Raw genomic sequence first — 16537 nt, forward strand, 5'->3', positions numbered from 1 at the left:
GATTGAAGTCATCACTACAGAAGTTTTATGGTCGTCATCATAGATCGTTATGGTGTATCCATCTGCACCATGAAAACTGATTTATTCAACGGGTCATAGTTTTCCGTTCCTCGTTTGTCTACCCCGGACTTGACTTTTTATGAGCAACTCGGCGAGTGTTTCTAGAAAAGCATAGGACGCTTATCCTACCGGTGCACCTGGTCCATACTCCCAGTTTTTAGTGGAGTCCGAGTTGCTCATTTACTTTTGTTACTTTGTATGTATGGTTTTAGTTACTTTATGTTCTTTGTTGTGTATGTCTATTTTCCATGTCTGGTCTTTGTCCATGGATTACATTCTTTTGATTACCGCTATACCGCTGGTTCCCTTGATTACTCTTACAATTGTCACGACATTCGGAAAATGAAGTTATTTTGTATTTTGATGTTGGCTTCTAATTTTGTAAATGCAAATTAAAGGTATTCACATGAAGATGATATCACAGCAGGTATGTTTTTAGTTTTTTTCTAAAGTAACTATTTTATCTTGCCGAGAAGGCATTGCATCTATTTTTAAGTCGATGTGAACAAATATTATTAATTAAGAGATTACCAGGTCCTTAGCCCTTCAATACTTCAAGGAATGAGATTTTACAAGGAAGTTAGAAAGTATGACTCAAATATTTGAAGTGAGAGAAAAAAGGAAGCAGATCATCATCTGTGACATACAAAGTATATTTTGCCTGACTTACAATTGTCACGACAGTGGGAAAAATGAACTTATTGTGTATTTTGATGTTGGCTTTTAATTTTGTAAATGCAAATAAAAGGTATTCACGTAAAGATGATATCACAGCAGGTATGTTTTCAGTTTTTCTAAAGTAAATATTTTTGACTGAAACATAATTCCTAAATATGATTTGGAACTGTAGAGTACTGCTCATGTAGTTTACGGCATTATTGGTCTTAATTAATTAATTAATTATAAAAAAAGGATGACAACATGCGTACCCATCTTTGTAAATAGAATGTCAGTATGAAATTGTCCACAATGCTAAATGGGGGGGGGAGCAAAGTTACAAACGATATTAAACCGGTCCTATCAACAGATACAGACGGAGAACATGTCAAACAATACAAAGACAATAGAAATAAAATAGGAAAGTACAAACCAAACTAACACCAGGTAAGCACGGGAGAGTTTTAGGTCATATGAAATGTGCATTTATGATGTGTAAAATACATCGCTGCAATGGTTGATGTGACTTATTGGGCAGAAAACCCCGCATAAAATAAAGTATTGTCCCCCTCTGTTTGACTGAAATTCATAAATTCATCATTTAATGATTTTCATTTGAATGTAATATTTTCTATTTAATTGGTATATTTTTTTCGATCAAATGCAATATGTTGTACTTAAATTGGTATATTTTTTTTATTCAATTGATATAATTTTGTTTTTGAATGCAATATTTTTCATTCAACTTGTACATATTTTCATTTGAATGCAATATTTTTCATTCAACTTGTACATATTTTCATTTGAATGCAATATTTTTCATTCAATTCGTATGTTTTCATTTGAATGCAATATTTTTCATTCAATTCGTATATGCTTTCATTTGACTGCAATATTTTTCATTCAATTTGTATATGTTTTCATTTGAATGCAATATTTTATTACCTATTTGATACGATTTTTTTTATTTTAATGTCATCATGAAGTCATAGAAGTCCCATCATGCCATTACTGTATAGATAAAATATAGTCCTCAAATAATAACTATCGCATTTTAAGAGAATATTATACGAATTTAATAAATAATGTTGCATTGAAATGAAAAACCAAACCAACTGAATCGAACAATTTATCATACAAATATTATACTAATTGAATGAAAAACATGTTTCATTCAAATAAAAGAATTATTCCAATTAAATGACAAAATTTTGAATACAAATACCAAATTATTGCAATTAAATGAAAAATATTGCATTTATCAATTGAATAAAGAAAAAAAATATCAATTGAATAAAAAAAAAAAATGCATATCGATTCAAAATCATGTGTATCAACCCCCAATATATTGTTTTATATCAACAAAAAATTATTAATCTTACCCACTTTTCATGGTCCAATGCCAGGGTGTCAATTTCAGGCAAGGTTTGAGATTGCATATAAGGATGTCATCGTTTTGAAATCGGAAGAGACGTGCCTTTGATTTCAATGAAATTGCATACGCTTTTTCGTTTGAATAGTAGAGCGATAAATTGTTGAGACAAAAACTTTCGTTCATAAAAATGTATTTCCCCGTTTTGATCTTTGCTGATTTACTTGAGAGTTTACTTTATATTTTTGTTTAACGCCATATATTAACGATGCACGAACACCTTCAGTTTGAAAGGCCTCACTCACACCAACTAATAAATTGAAGGATGTTCGGAACGTATTTACTTTCTTTATTTTTAGCGAAATCTTATTTATTTGACAGCTATTTGTATCTAAAGGCATTAGTAAAAACTAATAACCCGAATCCATTCTACTACTTATTGTGTCAATTGCCAATTTCAAATTGATAAGCTGAATACCGTTACACAATATACACCGTAGTAAACTTGAAAAGAAATGTGACTATTTAAGCTTAAATGATTATAAACAATACTTTAAAATTTATTTCATGATTTCGCAAGATAATAGACAATCAATTATTTTTCATTGTACAGATCTTTTCATTTGGAAATACAGGCAATCAAAATAAGCTTAAACACCATACTTTTTACAAGTTTTATAAATTTTAATTGACCAAACCAATTGTGAACAACATAAAGAAGTTTGCGAGTTTTTAAATTTTAAAACAGAATTTATAATTACACGTAGATGTTGATAATATCTACTGGTTTTATTTTCCAGTTTTCAAACCTACAAAAACTGAATTTTCTATCGGTAGTATATGTGCTTATTATGAGTACACTATTCTTGTCAAAATTAAATTGACATGCAGACAAGCCATTTGACCATTTTGATGAACAGTGTCTTGAATATTAATATTAATGAAATATGTTGTATTTTTATGACCAACATGATTTGCTGTTTTATCTCCAACTGAAAGTACAAAAACATATCATCTGGTGAATATTCCAAAAGGGAAAAAAAACTAAATTAACCCATCTTGAACACTGATTTGCAATGCGTTGAAAAAAATCTATGTGGTTTCTGCTTTCTTTTTGATAGTTTAGCTCTCTAATCAAGGAAAACAGTTTACATTTGACTAAATATATTTTAAGTTTGACCATTACCTAAGTGAATCTACCTTTTTCTTGCACATCAAGTGTGTTGTCCAGTATTAATAGCAAAACAATTGCATGACATGGGAAAGGAAACTTGATGTCAATTTATGAAATTCCCCCTTAGTAATGACTAAATAGTTGCTGAAATTGATGGCAGGTATAATTATAATTGCAAGTGTTCATAAAGCTGAGTTAGGTAGCAACAGTTAACGTGAACCCATGTGCCAGAATGAAAACATTAAGATATACATTTATCTCATGTGTCTGTGTGTTTGTTATTCATTGTTTCCTCAGAGTTCTTGAGGCTGTTGATTCAATATATCAAATTTCAATTAATAATGACCCTAAACGGATTAAATGGGGAACAAAATGTTTCAAGCATTGTGAAAAATATGAATCAATTTAAAGTAGAATTAATTACATCATCGTATTATACTTGGTAAGTTGTGTGCTTAGAGTATAAGCTCTGAAATTTGAATTATTGCATTATTCATCTATTTTCTTAATTGTCGAATATTTTTGCAAGAAGTGACACGGCTTTAGACTTATCAATAGTATATATACCGGTGACGTTAAACAAGACTTCAAGAAAAGTACCACAAAATATGTAGGAAAATGAAAGGATACTTAGAAGCCAAATTTTATTGCAAGGCATCATTTACATCTTTTTATTGGGATAGTCCCATTATACATATTACTGAAATGAAAGGTAAGCTTTGAACTTGTGTGTCGAGTTTTGTAGAGTATATTACTTGACAAGTTATAAGTTTTTCCATACAAATGATCCACGAATGCTTAAAAGCTCTAATTGATTATATATTTATAACCAAATATGGATGAAAGAACTATTGATTCGCAGGATATTTCATTTCATTGCTATCGTGGTTCAGTAAAACTACTGTTCGGGTTTAGAAGTTTGAAAATTATTGATGCTCTACAATTGACACTATGGAATAATCTTAATTGCGGTGCTCTGCTAAGTATATAAAAATAATATAATATATTGTTAGTTTTAGTAAGTCCCTCTTTAATTCTAACGAATATAGTCAATACGTTAACTAAAATAGACTTAGTAAGTAAACTATCTATAGAAGTCAAATCTAATTTATTCCAAGAAGTATCTAAAACAAATCAAATACCGAACCATGCAAGGAATAAAAATAAGTCTTGTACCAAATACAATAATCAATAACCTCAGGACAATCAGGAAAAACACATAGAAATTGTTACATTTTTTTTGAAAAAGAAGCATTAGATATATGACAGAGGTCGTAGGTTTGATACCATGCCGAATCACGCCATATATTTTATAACTGGTAGTCACTTCTCCCCTGCAAGGCATTTGTCAAATGATAGATGGGGCTATGACTGGTTGGCTCAGAATAGTGTTTAAGAGTGGAGTGGTATGCCTATCTGCAGACTTGTGTGAGGTAGCACAATAAAAATCAGAATCTGTGTGGAACGAATAAAAAGATCAGTCATAGGACGTAACAAACAACCAATGAATGAATAAATAAATCAATTATTCAATGAAATCAGCCTCATGTTTAAGGCTTCAAAAGAATAAAATGATGTTTGATAGGGCAATTGAACATTACCATAGAAAATGATTTATACATTGTTGTTTAATTAAATATTGCCAAAATTGTTTCTAAATCGTTCAGATTAGTTTTCAGGTTTTGAACTGTTCTTCTCTTGTACCAGAACATCACATATTTCAAAAGTTATGACCTTTAACATAGTTACAAAAATATCGTTTCACGCACTTCTCAACCTGTATTGCTAATCTTCTAAAAGAAAAATAAAACCAATATCGGAATTGAGATTTGGTGATTGTCTATTTAACCTGTTGGACGCAGAGAATATCGTTTAATTCGTGAAGATTAACTAAAATTTATTTGTAAAAACAATGGTGCGAAAAGCCCGGGGTTTTCCATCAGTACAACCATTTAAATCAAAATAAGGCGGGCGAATTCGAATATAAAAGTTTGGACTAATTCCTACCAAAGTAAAGTCAAGAGAGAATAAGGCCCCTTTAAACTGTTATCGAAACAAACTGTTGGCCTTAGAAGAACGGGGAACCTGATTTCAGCTTGACAGGAAGTTCACCTGTAATACCGAGTAAGGATCTATTAGTTTCTCATTCTTAACAAAACACAAAGCGTGTATCTGATTACAGCTCGCAACTTTAAATTTTGTTAAATTATTTAATTATGAAGAAAATTAAATCTTAGTTGATGGAAAATGTAAAAAGGCGTGAATATTTAAATTTAACTTCGTCCGCTAACGCATTAAACCTGTCTAATGTTTGTACTTATTTATGTTTATCGTTTATTGGAAGCTGATATTTTAGCTTTGTGCAAATAGTTTAGCAAGTGGCTGATTACATTTTCCTCTTTGTCATTGATTTATTCATTTCGAATTTTTCATAATTTCGAATCTGCAGTATTACATGGGCAATATACAACATACATGCTAAAGTTGTGATGTGTTGTAATATAACTTTGTTATGAAAATATCTAGTTTAAACAGTGTCCGCAAGATTATGTTGAAACATAAAGAAACCACAAAAACTCACAATTTTGTTTTTAGGAACAAGAAAATTGTCTCTATGGATATATAAAATCATTTCAGAAAAGATCCTGATTTTACCCTTTCGTCTATTAGAACTATGAGAACTATTTTTACACGCTACGGAAAAAAAACAAAAAATTAGACTATACATTTTTAGGTTACAGGTCAACCAAAGTCATGTATTACGTGGTAAACAAAAACTAAATAACTGCAAAAATGCCAAAGCGTAAATAATAATAAAAAAAAAATAAAAAAAAAAAAATCAAATGCGTCAACAGTGCATGTCCTGAAATGAAAACAGGAAACAAAGAGGATATTTAGACACACTGTAGCTAGCCGAATAAAATATTGTATACTTTTTTTCAGTTCAGATATATATTGCTGCAGATATTGAAACGACATGTATATCTCATATGATTGTATACACACACACACACACACACACACACACACACATATATATATATATATATATATATATATAGAAAGGTCTGAAAAATTCCAACGATGTTGGAACTGTCAAATTTGCGATGCAAATTTTTGGTCGCTCCCTCCGCGGGACTCGAACTCGTACCGTTGTGACATCTATGGCAACACCGCCTGCACTAAGTCAAGCGCCCTAGACCACTCGGCCAGCTAGGCTATAAAAATATAGCTTTCGCTGGCCGAGTCATTCCTCCTCGTAGGATTAATCTAGGGCTGTAACTTAGTACACGATGTATGGTAGTCAGGGCCAGTTCATTTTAGATGTAAAACATCGTTGGGAATTTTTTAAGTACTTATAATGTGAACTTCCACAAGTGCTCCAGAAGGATAAGCATGTACTTCTCTGCCAGTGGCATCCTGCATATTGCATATAAACTTTATAGGACATGTGGCATTAGATATTGTTGTCATCTTAATAGTAAGAGGGAGGAAATACAAAATAGAAAAGCATGTCTTACAGGCATTACTGAAAGAAGTGATCTAGTACGACCACGTTAAGCTGTCATAAATGATGAATAGAATATGCTTCACGATTAAAACGTGTAACAAGTAAGAAGAAGAAAAAAAGAAAATAAATTCAAAAAAATAATAATAATAAATAATAAAACACATTGTCATTTATTATTATAGTTTCAGAATATGTGTTTTTTAATAATAGACAAATTATATGACCAAGGGAGTAAAAATGGCTAAGAAAGTGTGTAATGATCCAAGGCAACGCCAAGGACTACTACAGTCTTCCAAGGGACATTATCACTGATCGAGGACACACATCTAGTCTACTGCCTAGAAAAACACGTTTTCTTAATATATTCAACAACCAGTTATCAATATTGTTGCTTTTAATAGTAAACATGTGGCATGTCGTTTTATTAACAATACATTTTTAAATGCTCCGTTCAAAATTAAGTTTTAACTTATTTCCATATCATTTTCACAAGAAATTTTAATATGGCATGCTTAAAAGCTCTTTAGACCACAGCCATGGTAATAAAGAAATAAACACATGACCAACATTTCGTGCAAAACTTATTATGCGACTATTCAAAATATGAAGTAACTTATTAGAATCGAAATGAATCACCGAACTCAATTTTATCATTATTTTACAACGGGCTGGCCATTTTATATTATTCAACCCCTCGCTCTCGCCCGCTTGGGGTGACACTATGCGACAATAAATGGCCACTCCGTGGTAAAACGATAATAAAGTGAAGTTTCCGTGATTTTTTCGATTTTAATAGGACAATTACGGTACTTTTTTCATTTTTGTGACCTAGTACGGTACCTTTGGACCCACCATATTTTTCCATATTTGGCTGTACATTTTACGCTATGTCAGTTGAAATGTTCGCTATTGAAACTTTGCTTTGTATTTTTTTTTATATTGAAGGAAAGGCCAAATTTAGTAAAACGATGTTAGATATGGCAATAGTTGTTTCCATTATATGTTCACAGTGTTCACACATGGACAGGTACCATGTTTCATTCATTTGACGATTGTTATTGTTTATTTTCATACACGATGGCACACGTGATGATACATGTGAGGGGTGCTACCATGTACGTGTGTAAGTTATCTTTAAGAAATATAAAATAACTTTTGCTAAAACATTACGTTTAATAGTTTTATTTAAAATGAATTTGATGTTCATTCTAGTTACTGAAATGAACGAAAACCGCTGATACACATCGGAATTTTACGAGTGTATGTTTACATGATTCAGGTTGGCAGTAATTTACACACAAACAAGCCCAACAAGTCGTGTAGCAATGGCAAATCAACCTCAGCTGTGGTATTAAAGCCTTGTACTGACGTCATATAATAATTTTTAATGATAATCTGATATCTCTGGTTTGTACCTGAATTTTAACCTTATAGGAGGGGAGCGGGTATAATCCCAGACAGCATGCTTCCGTTGGGCCACGTTGGCTGATGGTTGAACCGTTGGCTTTTAGTTGGCGTTGGCAATACAACGTTGACCCAATGTAGTCCGTAGTTATAGAAATATTTCTTCCTGATTTATTTTAATCCAAATGATTTTTATTTGATAACACAACCAAATGATTAAATATGACATTTTGAAACTTTAAATACTCTCATATTATAAAAAGGCTCTATGTTGGCCCAACGTTGGTCCAATGTTGGCCCTACTATATTTGAACAACCATCTCATTTTATGCTTCTTATTAAAAACTTGTTTTGAAGCGAATTCTGCGTGAGAGTATTTTTAAATTTTGATTTTTAAATCAAAACCATGATTACATGATTTGCATTGTTCTACATTTGTCCAACCCAGAGCCAACAGTGAGCCAACACTGAACCCATATTGAACCAACGTCGAAACGACTTTGATAACACACATGTTAAAAAAGACTTAATATTATTCTTGATGCAAAAATGTATGTCGGTTTCAAGAAAATAAAACTAGAAAGGAAAGCAAATCCGGATGTAAAAAAGTAAATATTGTGTTGCATCTAAACTGCGATAAAAAGTTGGGCCAAGTTGGCCCAACGTTGAAACACCAAAATATATATATTTACTAATATGATTTTTCTTCTTTCAAAAACGTATTGTTGGCTCTTTTCTCGAATTCTGTTAACTGCATGTTTAATATTCATGCAACAAGTATTCGCATTTCATATTTAGAACTTAATAACATAAAAATTATTATGAATAACCAAATCTAATTCATGATAAAAATAGTGTACATGATTATCTCCCCCTGATTGAGCTTTGTAACTGAGAGCATAATACACCTTTTACAAAACAAAAGCTGTCTTTCATTGTGAATAAATGTATGCATATTTTCAATGTAAATTCATCCTAAACACAAAACAGTGACAGTTATTATCATATGTCTATTCAATGCAAAAAAAAAAATGCAAATTTTCAATAATTAGTATAATAATCATAGTATCTGCTAATTTTATAACAGATTTTTTTGCTTCAATTTTGTAAACTACAATCAGCTTGTCATGGGTATATTGTAACTGTGAAGAATTTATATGATAAATTGAGGGGAAAATGTGACCGCTTACTCTGAAGGAGTGCACAGCATCAGCACTCTGCGACATGACCAGGAAATACATAATACAATTATGTTCTAATATCTTAAGGAATACAATTGTCGGACAAACAGTTGGGTTAATGTTGGCATTACGTTGGGCCTACGTTGGCCCAACTATTGTTTGCCTCCGTTGGGTCAACGTTGGCTGTCTTTGCACTTATAATGTTGGGCCAACATTGGGTACCCTACGTTGGCCCAACGTAAATGACTCCGTTGACCCAAGGTTGGCCCAACGTAGGTATGCTGTATGGGATGAGCTGTATTCACAGTTTTCCTAGTAGCTTAAACAAGTCTTTGCTGCCCAGATACGATCGTTCTTGAAATTACATTTAAGTTCGTTTTGACATTTTTTTTCACAGCTCTGACTGGAAGTGAATTAACCTTAACTTGCAATAGGTATAGTTATAATTCTGTATATTGGGAATGGAAGTCTTCTAGTGATAATGCATTCAAACCAATAAGAAACGATCAAGAAAGAGGGGCATTATTTCAAAACAGACAAAAAGAAAGCATCATAATAAAAAATGTAACAAAATCCGGGAATGGTGGATATCGGTGTCGATATTACAACGAAAAAGATGGATCAAATGAAAAAAATAGAAATATGAGTAACGATTATTGGATAGGTAAGATATTCTATGTTTACCTTTTTTATGTCTGAGAGAGAGAGAGAGAGAGAGAGAGAGAGAGAGAGAGAGAGAGAGAGAGAGAGAGATGCACAAAGATGAGGTTTATATAAAAAACAAATCGTATATCAACTTACCAATAAAATAAGAGAAATACAGAAAAAGAGAAGTAAATAACAAATACACTTATGTTTGGATATGTCAATGCACTATTCAAAATTTTTGTTTACAATAAAGTTATACATTTTATCTCTTTTTACCTTCATAGAAATTGCTGAGAAAGGACGCCCTATTCAGTTAACTTGCAAGACAAGGTTTGATGCAACTTATTATTCATGGAGAAAAGTAGAGGGTAATCGAGAGTTACCTGTTATAAGTTATGATGAAAACCTTACAGTAGGGGCGCTTACTTCCGACATTATTGAAACTTATCGATGTGGTTACTATAGTAGAGGATGGTTTTACAACCAAATCATGATGATAATTGAAGGTATGTGTTTTTTTCATAAAGTGTACTATTCTATTTGTATGTATTAATCTGTTAGTACATGTATACAACCTACGATTAAATTTTCAAAACCGGACTTTGAAATCTCAGTTCATTTTTGCAGTGGAAACTATGTATTCATGACAATATCCTCTTTTATATCAGTATGCCTTAAACATAAACTTCAGGACATTATGCTGGTATTACAAACATCTTGGTACAAATGTGTACTGTGCATTTACATTTTCATAAAAAGTTCATTAAGAACAGCAATTACAGCCGACAAAAACAAGTCCCCATACTCATTAGTGAAATACATCAGCGCATGAGGAATTTGATTATACCTTGGAAAGACAGGAGTCATGCTCAGAGTCGTCAGCATCAAGGTCAATCATCTATCTTATTAATACAAGACCGCATAAATGATTCTTTGTCATGAATTCCGCTTTCAACTTTAACGTTTCTGGACGGGTTTTGTTCACAATTTCAACAGCTGTTAAGCTTCCTGTATTCGATATATTTTCATTATCTTTGAATGATTGAAAAGAATATGTCTTAAGAAAAGCATAACATGTCTCCTATAGCATTTGGTTCTTTCTTACCCGAAAGAATTAGTATTAGCCGTTTAGAATATAATTTTATACCAAAATTCCTCTCTTGCAATTTAAGTCCATTGTAAAAACATTTGTCTTCCTTTTTTGATTCCCGTCACCGAAAAACTGCTGCTTTGTCTTCCGCTTGTTTAGAGAAACCTCCTAAACATATTATGGTCCGAGGAAAATCAAACGAGTTGCATTGTAATTATAGCTCACTAAATGACAAAGTTTAACTTGTCTGATATAATGGTAATCGCCATGTTTTTCTATAGAAAACTCCAAAAGAAAAAGAGAATATACATAGTGCATCATAAAATTGACATACTATAGGGCAACAACTTTATTTTACACACCTCTTTTCAGAAAATTTGTGAACTAATATGCAATTATCTTTTTTGGGGGGTAAATGTGAAACAAAGGGATTAAAAGTTTTTTTTTTATTCATCCAATTGACTCTGATGTTGATGTAGCGATATTACTTTAACAGTGCAATTAAAGAAGCAAATCACGGTTTCTTTATATACTATGATTTAATAATTGATGATTTGTTTCATTTTCATCACCATATCTAGCTATTGAACTTTTCCCGTGTAGCTATTTCTGCTGTGAGAGGTTTTGTCTTTTACATTAGCAGCTTAAGTTTTCAATTACATTTTCGTTGCATATTTCTTCAGAAAATTTGCGTTGCTTTCAAACACAATGTTGCGTTGCTGCAATTTATCATCATTATCGTGAAGTAAAAATATGTGGTTGTATTTTAACAGTGTTCAAGTGAAAGTCATACATTTTATTCGGAAGTACATACTTTTTATTGATCTCATCACATACTTGATTTCTACGTTCTATCTGTAGCAACATGTGTGTTGGTCTACTGTCCATATCGGTCAAGTCTAAATTGGTTTACAATTAACAAAAATCTTTACGAAATGATTATGGGGATATTTTCTTTGATAAATTAAAAATAGACCATTATTTTGTACTAAAATATGCACATACTGATCATTTTTTTTTCTCGCTTAATGTCATTCTTATTCCTTGTCATGTTTCATAAAACTGTTTTGTTTTATTTTTGTCTGTAAATGCATTTAAGCACGTTTTTCTGTATACATATACCAAACAGGATTTTATATTCTGAAAGTTCAACCTTTGCCACACAAGTTTGGACATGAGCTATTTCACAAGTTTTACCACTAATTTAAGTCAATAGAACATTTATTGCAGTCGTTGTATCTTTTCATCGTTATATCTTTGATTTGTTTCGTTTGTGACCGACTTTTTACGCCGTTCTTTTGTTAAAAATTATTGTCAGAAATTTACTTGAGTTCAATAATTGTTAATTTTTAACTCTATTTGAAATGTCTGTTTGGAGTCAGGACCTTTGCATTTGTTTCCAACCTTCCAGTTTTACCTTGATACCTTGTATACCGATCTTTTCTATACACAAAGACGATCTCATACAAACATATAAGTTTTTAAAGGGAAAAATATAGGAAACAAATATTCGGACGGTAATCAAAATAAAATAATCCATGTAATACAACAAGACAGAGAAAATAGGCACACAATTAAACGACACAAAAATACCAAAAAACAATGTGTAAACAGAATCAGTGTAACGCGGACTCCACTAAACAATGAGAGGATAGGCCAGGCGCGCCGGTAGGTAAGCGTCCTATACTCCTCTAGAAATACCCAAGTTACTTATAAAATGACTAGTCCGGGGTAGACGGAAGGGGAAAGGAAATTAATGACACAGTGCAAAAAAAAAAAACAAAAAACAAAAAAACAAAAAACAAAAAAAAAAAAAAAACAAAATAAAACGATGTAATCAACATTACAATTCTCGAGTACGTGCATATTGACGACCATAAAACTTCTGTATTGCTGACTTGAATCTTGTATCAAAAGAATGAAACAATGAGTCCGCTTACTTCCGGTAGAAATGGCATTCATATGATATGTGATATTAGAACTCCTTAAGTTTCACACGAGTTTTTGAATATTACATTTTGTTGCACGTGCTTTGTACAAAAAGACGAACCCAGATCAATTGTATATCACGTTAAAGGAAAATGTACTTAAAAAGTGTTTCAATATAATTAAGATATATAAATTTTCTAATTGAAGACCTCACGCAAACAATACGATATCTGACTAAATATCCTTGACATCCCACTGAACATATGAAAAATAACGATGTTGTGAAATTAAAACTGTTTCGGAATAATAATAATTTTGTATGAAATTTGTAGGCATTTTTTAAAGTCTTTTCGTGTACTTTTATTTAAAGAGCTTTTGAAGTATATCATAAGATTGTATGATCTATGATCAAATTCAGATGTTAGTGAATCCCACAAAATGACTTGATTAGTTGGAAAATAAATATTTGTTTTTTTGTTTGTTGAGGTTCAACGCCCGAGCAGCAATATTTCAGCTATATTCAGGCGATGAACATGGATGGATGATAAAATGAACATGAAATGATGATGAAATGAAAAATGGGATGGGACACAAGGTTAATGGGGTCGAGAAATTTTGATTGCCACTGGAAATAGGGAGAGGTGGGTAGGGTCGGGTAATTTAGCCTCCTGTGGCGTAGCCCTATGGTTCCTACTCCGGGAGAATACCACAGTAGGGTTTTTTTAACGTGCGAGGAACGTGGCATCTTTCCAAATACGGTGCACCACTATGGTTTGCGGTCAGGTTTTCCCCGTCTAGGGTTCTGACCACTATTTAGTCGCCTTTTACGACAAGCTTAGCGCTATTCTTCTGACACCCGGACCTCCACGGGGCGGAAAATAAATATTAAAACATGAAATTCAATATTTGATCACATTGAACCAACAGCTTGTTTTCGGAAATAATATTTAAGTTTAATCAATATAGTTACTTTATGTCTTCAATGCATTGGTTATCCATTTTTCCACCCTTTGAAAACATCTTAATAAAAAAAAAATCATACGATTTGAGAGCCAATTATTATGTCCATTGTCCAAAAATGCAAAACAATGAAAAGCAATTAATAAGATTTAGCATAAAAAAGAATGTCTGTAAAAAATCAAAACTACAATATATATATATATATATATATATATATATATATATATATATATATATATATATATATATATATATATATATATATATATATATATATATATATATATATATATCTACAAATTCAAGAGCATAGATGACCAACAATACTTGATCTGACTCTGTCTTTGGCGTTGTGAACACATCCATGGAAAGTGTTGTCTACCTTCAATAGGCCATCTACTTTTGACCTTTTCTTTGAAGTTCATGATATAATCTACCTGGTCTACTTCTGCTTTAGAGAGGAAATTATTTTGCAAGAAAGTGGAATGTAATCTTTTCAGATATCGGATGATAACATAACTTGATCTTCTTATCTGAATCTTAAAACTAACATAGTTCTAATACACCCAATCATGAAATCTTCACAATTTCATAATGAATGTCATTAAATATATTTACAAATTACATAGAACATTCAAGCAAACATAATTTGGTAACTAGTCTTAATAGTTCTGACCTTTGAGTTTTGGTCATGCAAGTACGAACATGTCCAGCACAGCTAATATTTTTACGAACTACTCTTCCTAAAAGCCACTGTTCCCTGCGTACATTCTCCTGAGCAACAAGTACTAATACGCCCTCTTTTAAGGTTCTTAGCTGTCGTTGCTGTTTATTACGTGAATGTAGTGCTGGTAGATATCCACGGATCTATCTTTTCCCAAAGATATTGGCAAACTATTGCACCTGTCTCCAATATCAATAGAAGCATCCTCTGCTTTTCTAGAAACAACGGCCGAGTTGCTCATAAAAAGTCAAGTCCGTGGTAGACGAAAGAGGAAAGGAAAACTATGACACGTTGAGTAAATCAGTTTTCATGGCGCAGATGAATACACCGTAACGTTGCACGAGTTCATAATGACGACCATAAAACTCCTGTAGTGATGACTTCAATTCTAGCAAGATACAAAATGACTGTGTAGTTTCGGCAAACTCTGGCATAGCGTGTCAGTTGTGATATGAACACTCCATACGCAGGTGCTGAAGGGATGTTGCCTCAGATGAAAGGAAAGTTGGCAATTCTGAATGAATTCATCACGTTTGTCATAACGTTTGGTCAATAGTTTACCTTTACCATCGATTTATAAGTGTAGGTCAAGATATCCTTCATCTGAAGTTCTTTGGGTAGATGCAATGTATCAAACCCCGAAATTAGGAATGTATACAGATAATACGTCATCTATATAGAGGAAACTTGATTAAATGATCTAGCTGAACGATATTCTTTCATTTGGATCAGATCAGCAATAAAGTCAGCCTCATAAGAGTGAAGGAATAGGTCAGCAAGTAGAGGAGCCCATTTTGTTTCCATTGGAATGCCGACCGTTTGTTGAATTAAAAGCGTCACCACACAGGGCAAATATGTTAACGTTGTCGATTAAAAACTCCAGCATTTTGTAAACATTTTCCCCTGTATTTTTGGAAGATGATTTGGAATTTTGTCTCACAAAGTATGAGGAATCTCTGAGTGCTTGAGGGTCTTTCGGACCTTGCTAACTTCTGTGATAGGTCTGTTGTTAAAATTTTTTTCAACTTCTACAAAAACGGTAAGAAGTGCCTCATTTTTAAGTACCTGTTCTTTCATCAACACCTTTTAATATTGTCATAGTTGAGCGTATCAGCTTTTCCTAGGTTCCACTCATGTGATTAGCCAAAGATGGATAAAAGTGCCGATCAGTATCTTTTTGCAACATAAATTTTCCTATTTTTGAGATGTTCCATTCCTTGATTGCCTTGCGTAATTCATTTTCCTCCCTTACTAGATTAGTTCCGATGTCACTGTGCACATTCTTAGGAACTCCACGACGACTAATAAATTGTTGGAAGGCTGTGATAAATGAATTTGTTGTTAAGCTATGAGCAACTTCTAAATGTACAGCAATCTTGTTGACCTTCTTTAAAACACTACAATCGGGCTTTCAGAGAATAATCAAGGGAACCAAGATTATAGCGGTAAACAAAAGAATGTAATAAAAGGACAAAGATCAGACTCGAAAACAGACATCCACGACAAAGAACATAAAGTAACTAAAATCATACATACAAAGTAAAAAAGCAAATGAACAACTCTGACTCCACTAAAAACTGGGAGCATGGACCAGGTACACCGTTAGGATAAGCGTCCTCTGCTTTACTAGAAACACTCGTCGAGTTGCTCATAAAAAGACAATTAGAAGTTTGATTTGTGCTGTCAATCAAATTGTCACGTTTATTACCATAACGCGTAAAATTTTACATTGCTGTCCTTCATCTGAATAACACTTTGATTGTAATCTTTGCACGCTTCTTGCCATACTAGCTCTTCCAATTTTGCTTCTTCAAATTCACTTTGTTT

At 32.4% G+C, this 16537-nt stretch overlaps 1 protein-coding gene across 4 annotated transcripts in view; it reads left to right on the forward strand.

The window, feature by feature from the left end:
* The first annotated feature begins 660 nt into the window (after window positions 1-660).
* LOC148610276 (uncharacterized) overlaps window positions 661-16537 on the forward strand; it is a 48836-nt gene continuing 32959 nt past the window's right edge. The window contains exons 1-3 of one of the 4 annotated variants that reach the window (XM_088542599.1): window positions 661-837; window positions 9757-10023; window positions 10292-10513. In XM_088542599.1, the coding sequence (XP_088398725.1) occupies window positions 753-837; window positions 9757-10023; window positions 10292-10513 (574 nt within the window). In that variant the 5' untranslated portion in view covers window positions 661-752. Of the gene's footprint in view, window positions 838-1899; window positions 7898-9756; window positions 10024-10291; window positions 10514-16537 lie in introns of those variants that run through there. The other 3 variants (XM_088542598.1, XM_088542601.1, XM_088542600.1) reach the window with 3 other exon arrangements.

The sequence above is a fragment of the Perna viridis genome, chromosome 8 (assembly GCF_037379345.1).
Source record: "Perna viridis isolate PV_CMFRI_1.1 ecotype Kerala chromosome 8, ASM3737934v1, whole genome shotgun sequence".
Lineage (NCBI taxonomy): Eukaryota > Metazoa > Mollusca > Bivalvia > Mytilida > Mytilidae > Perna > Perna viridis.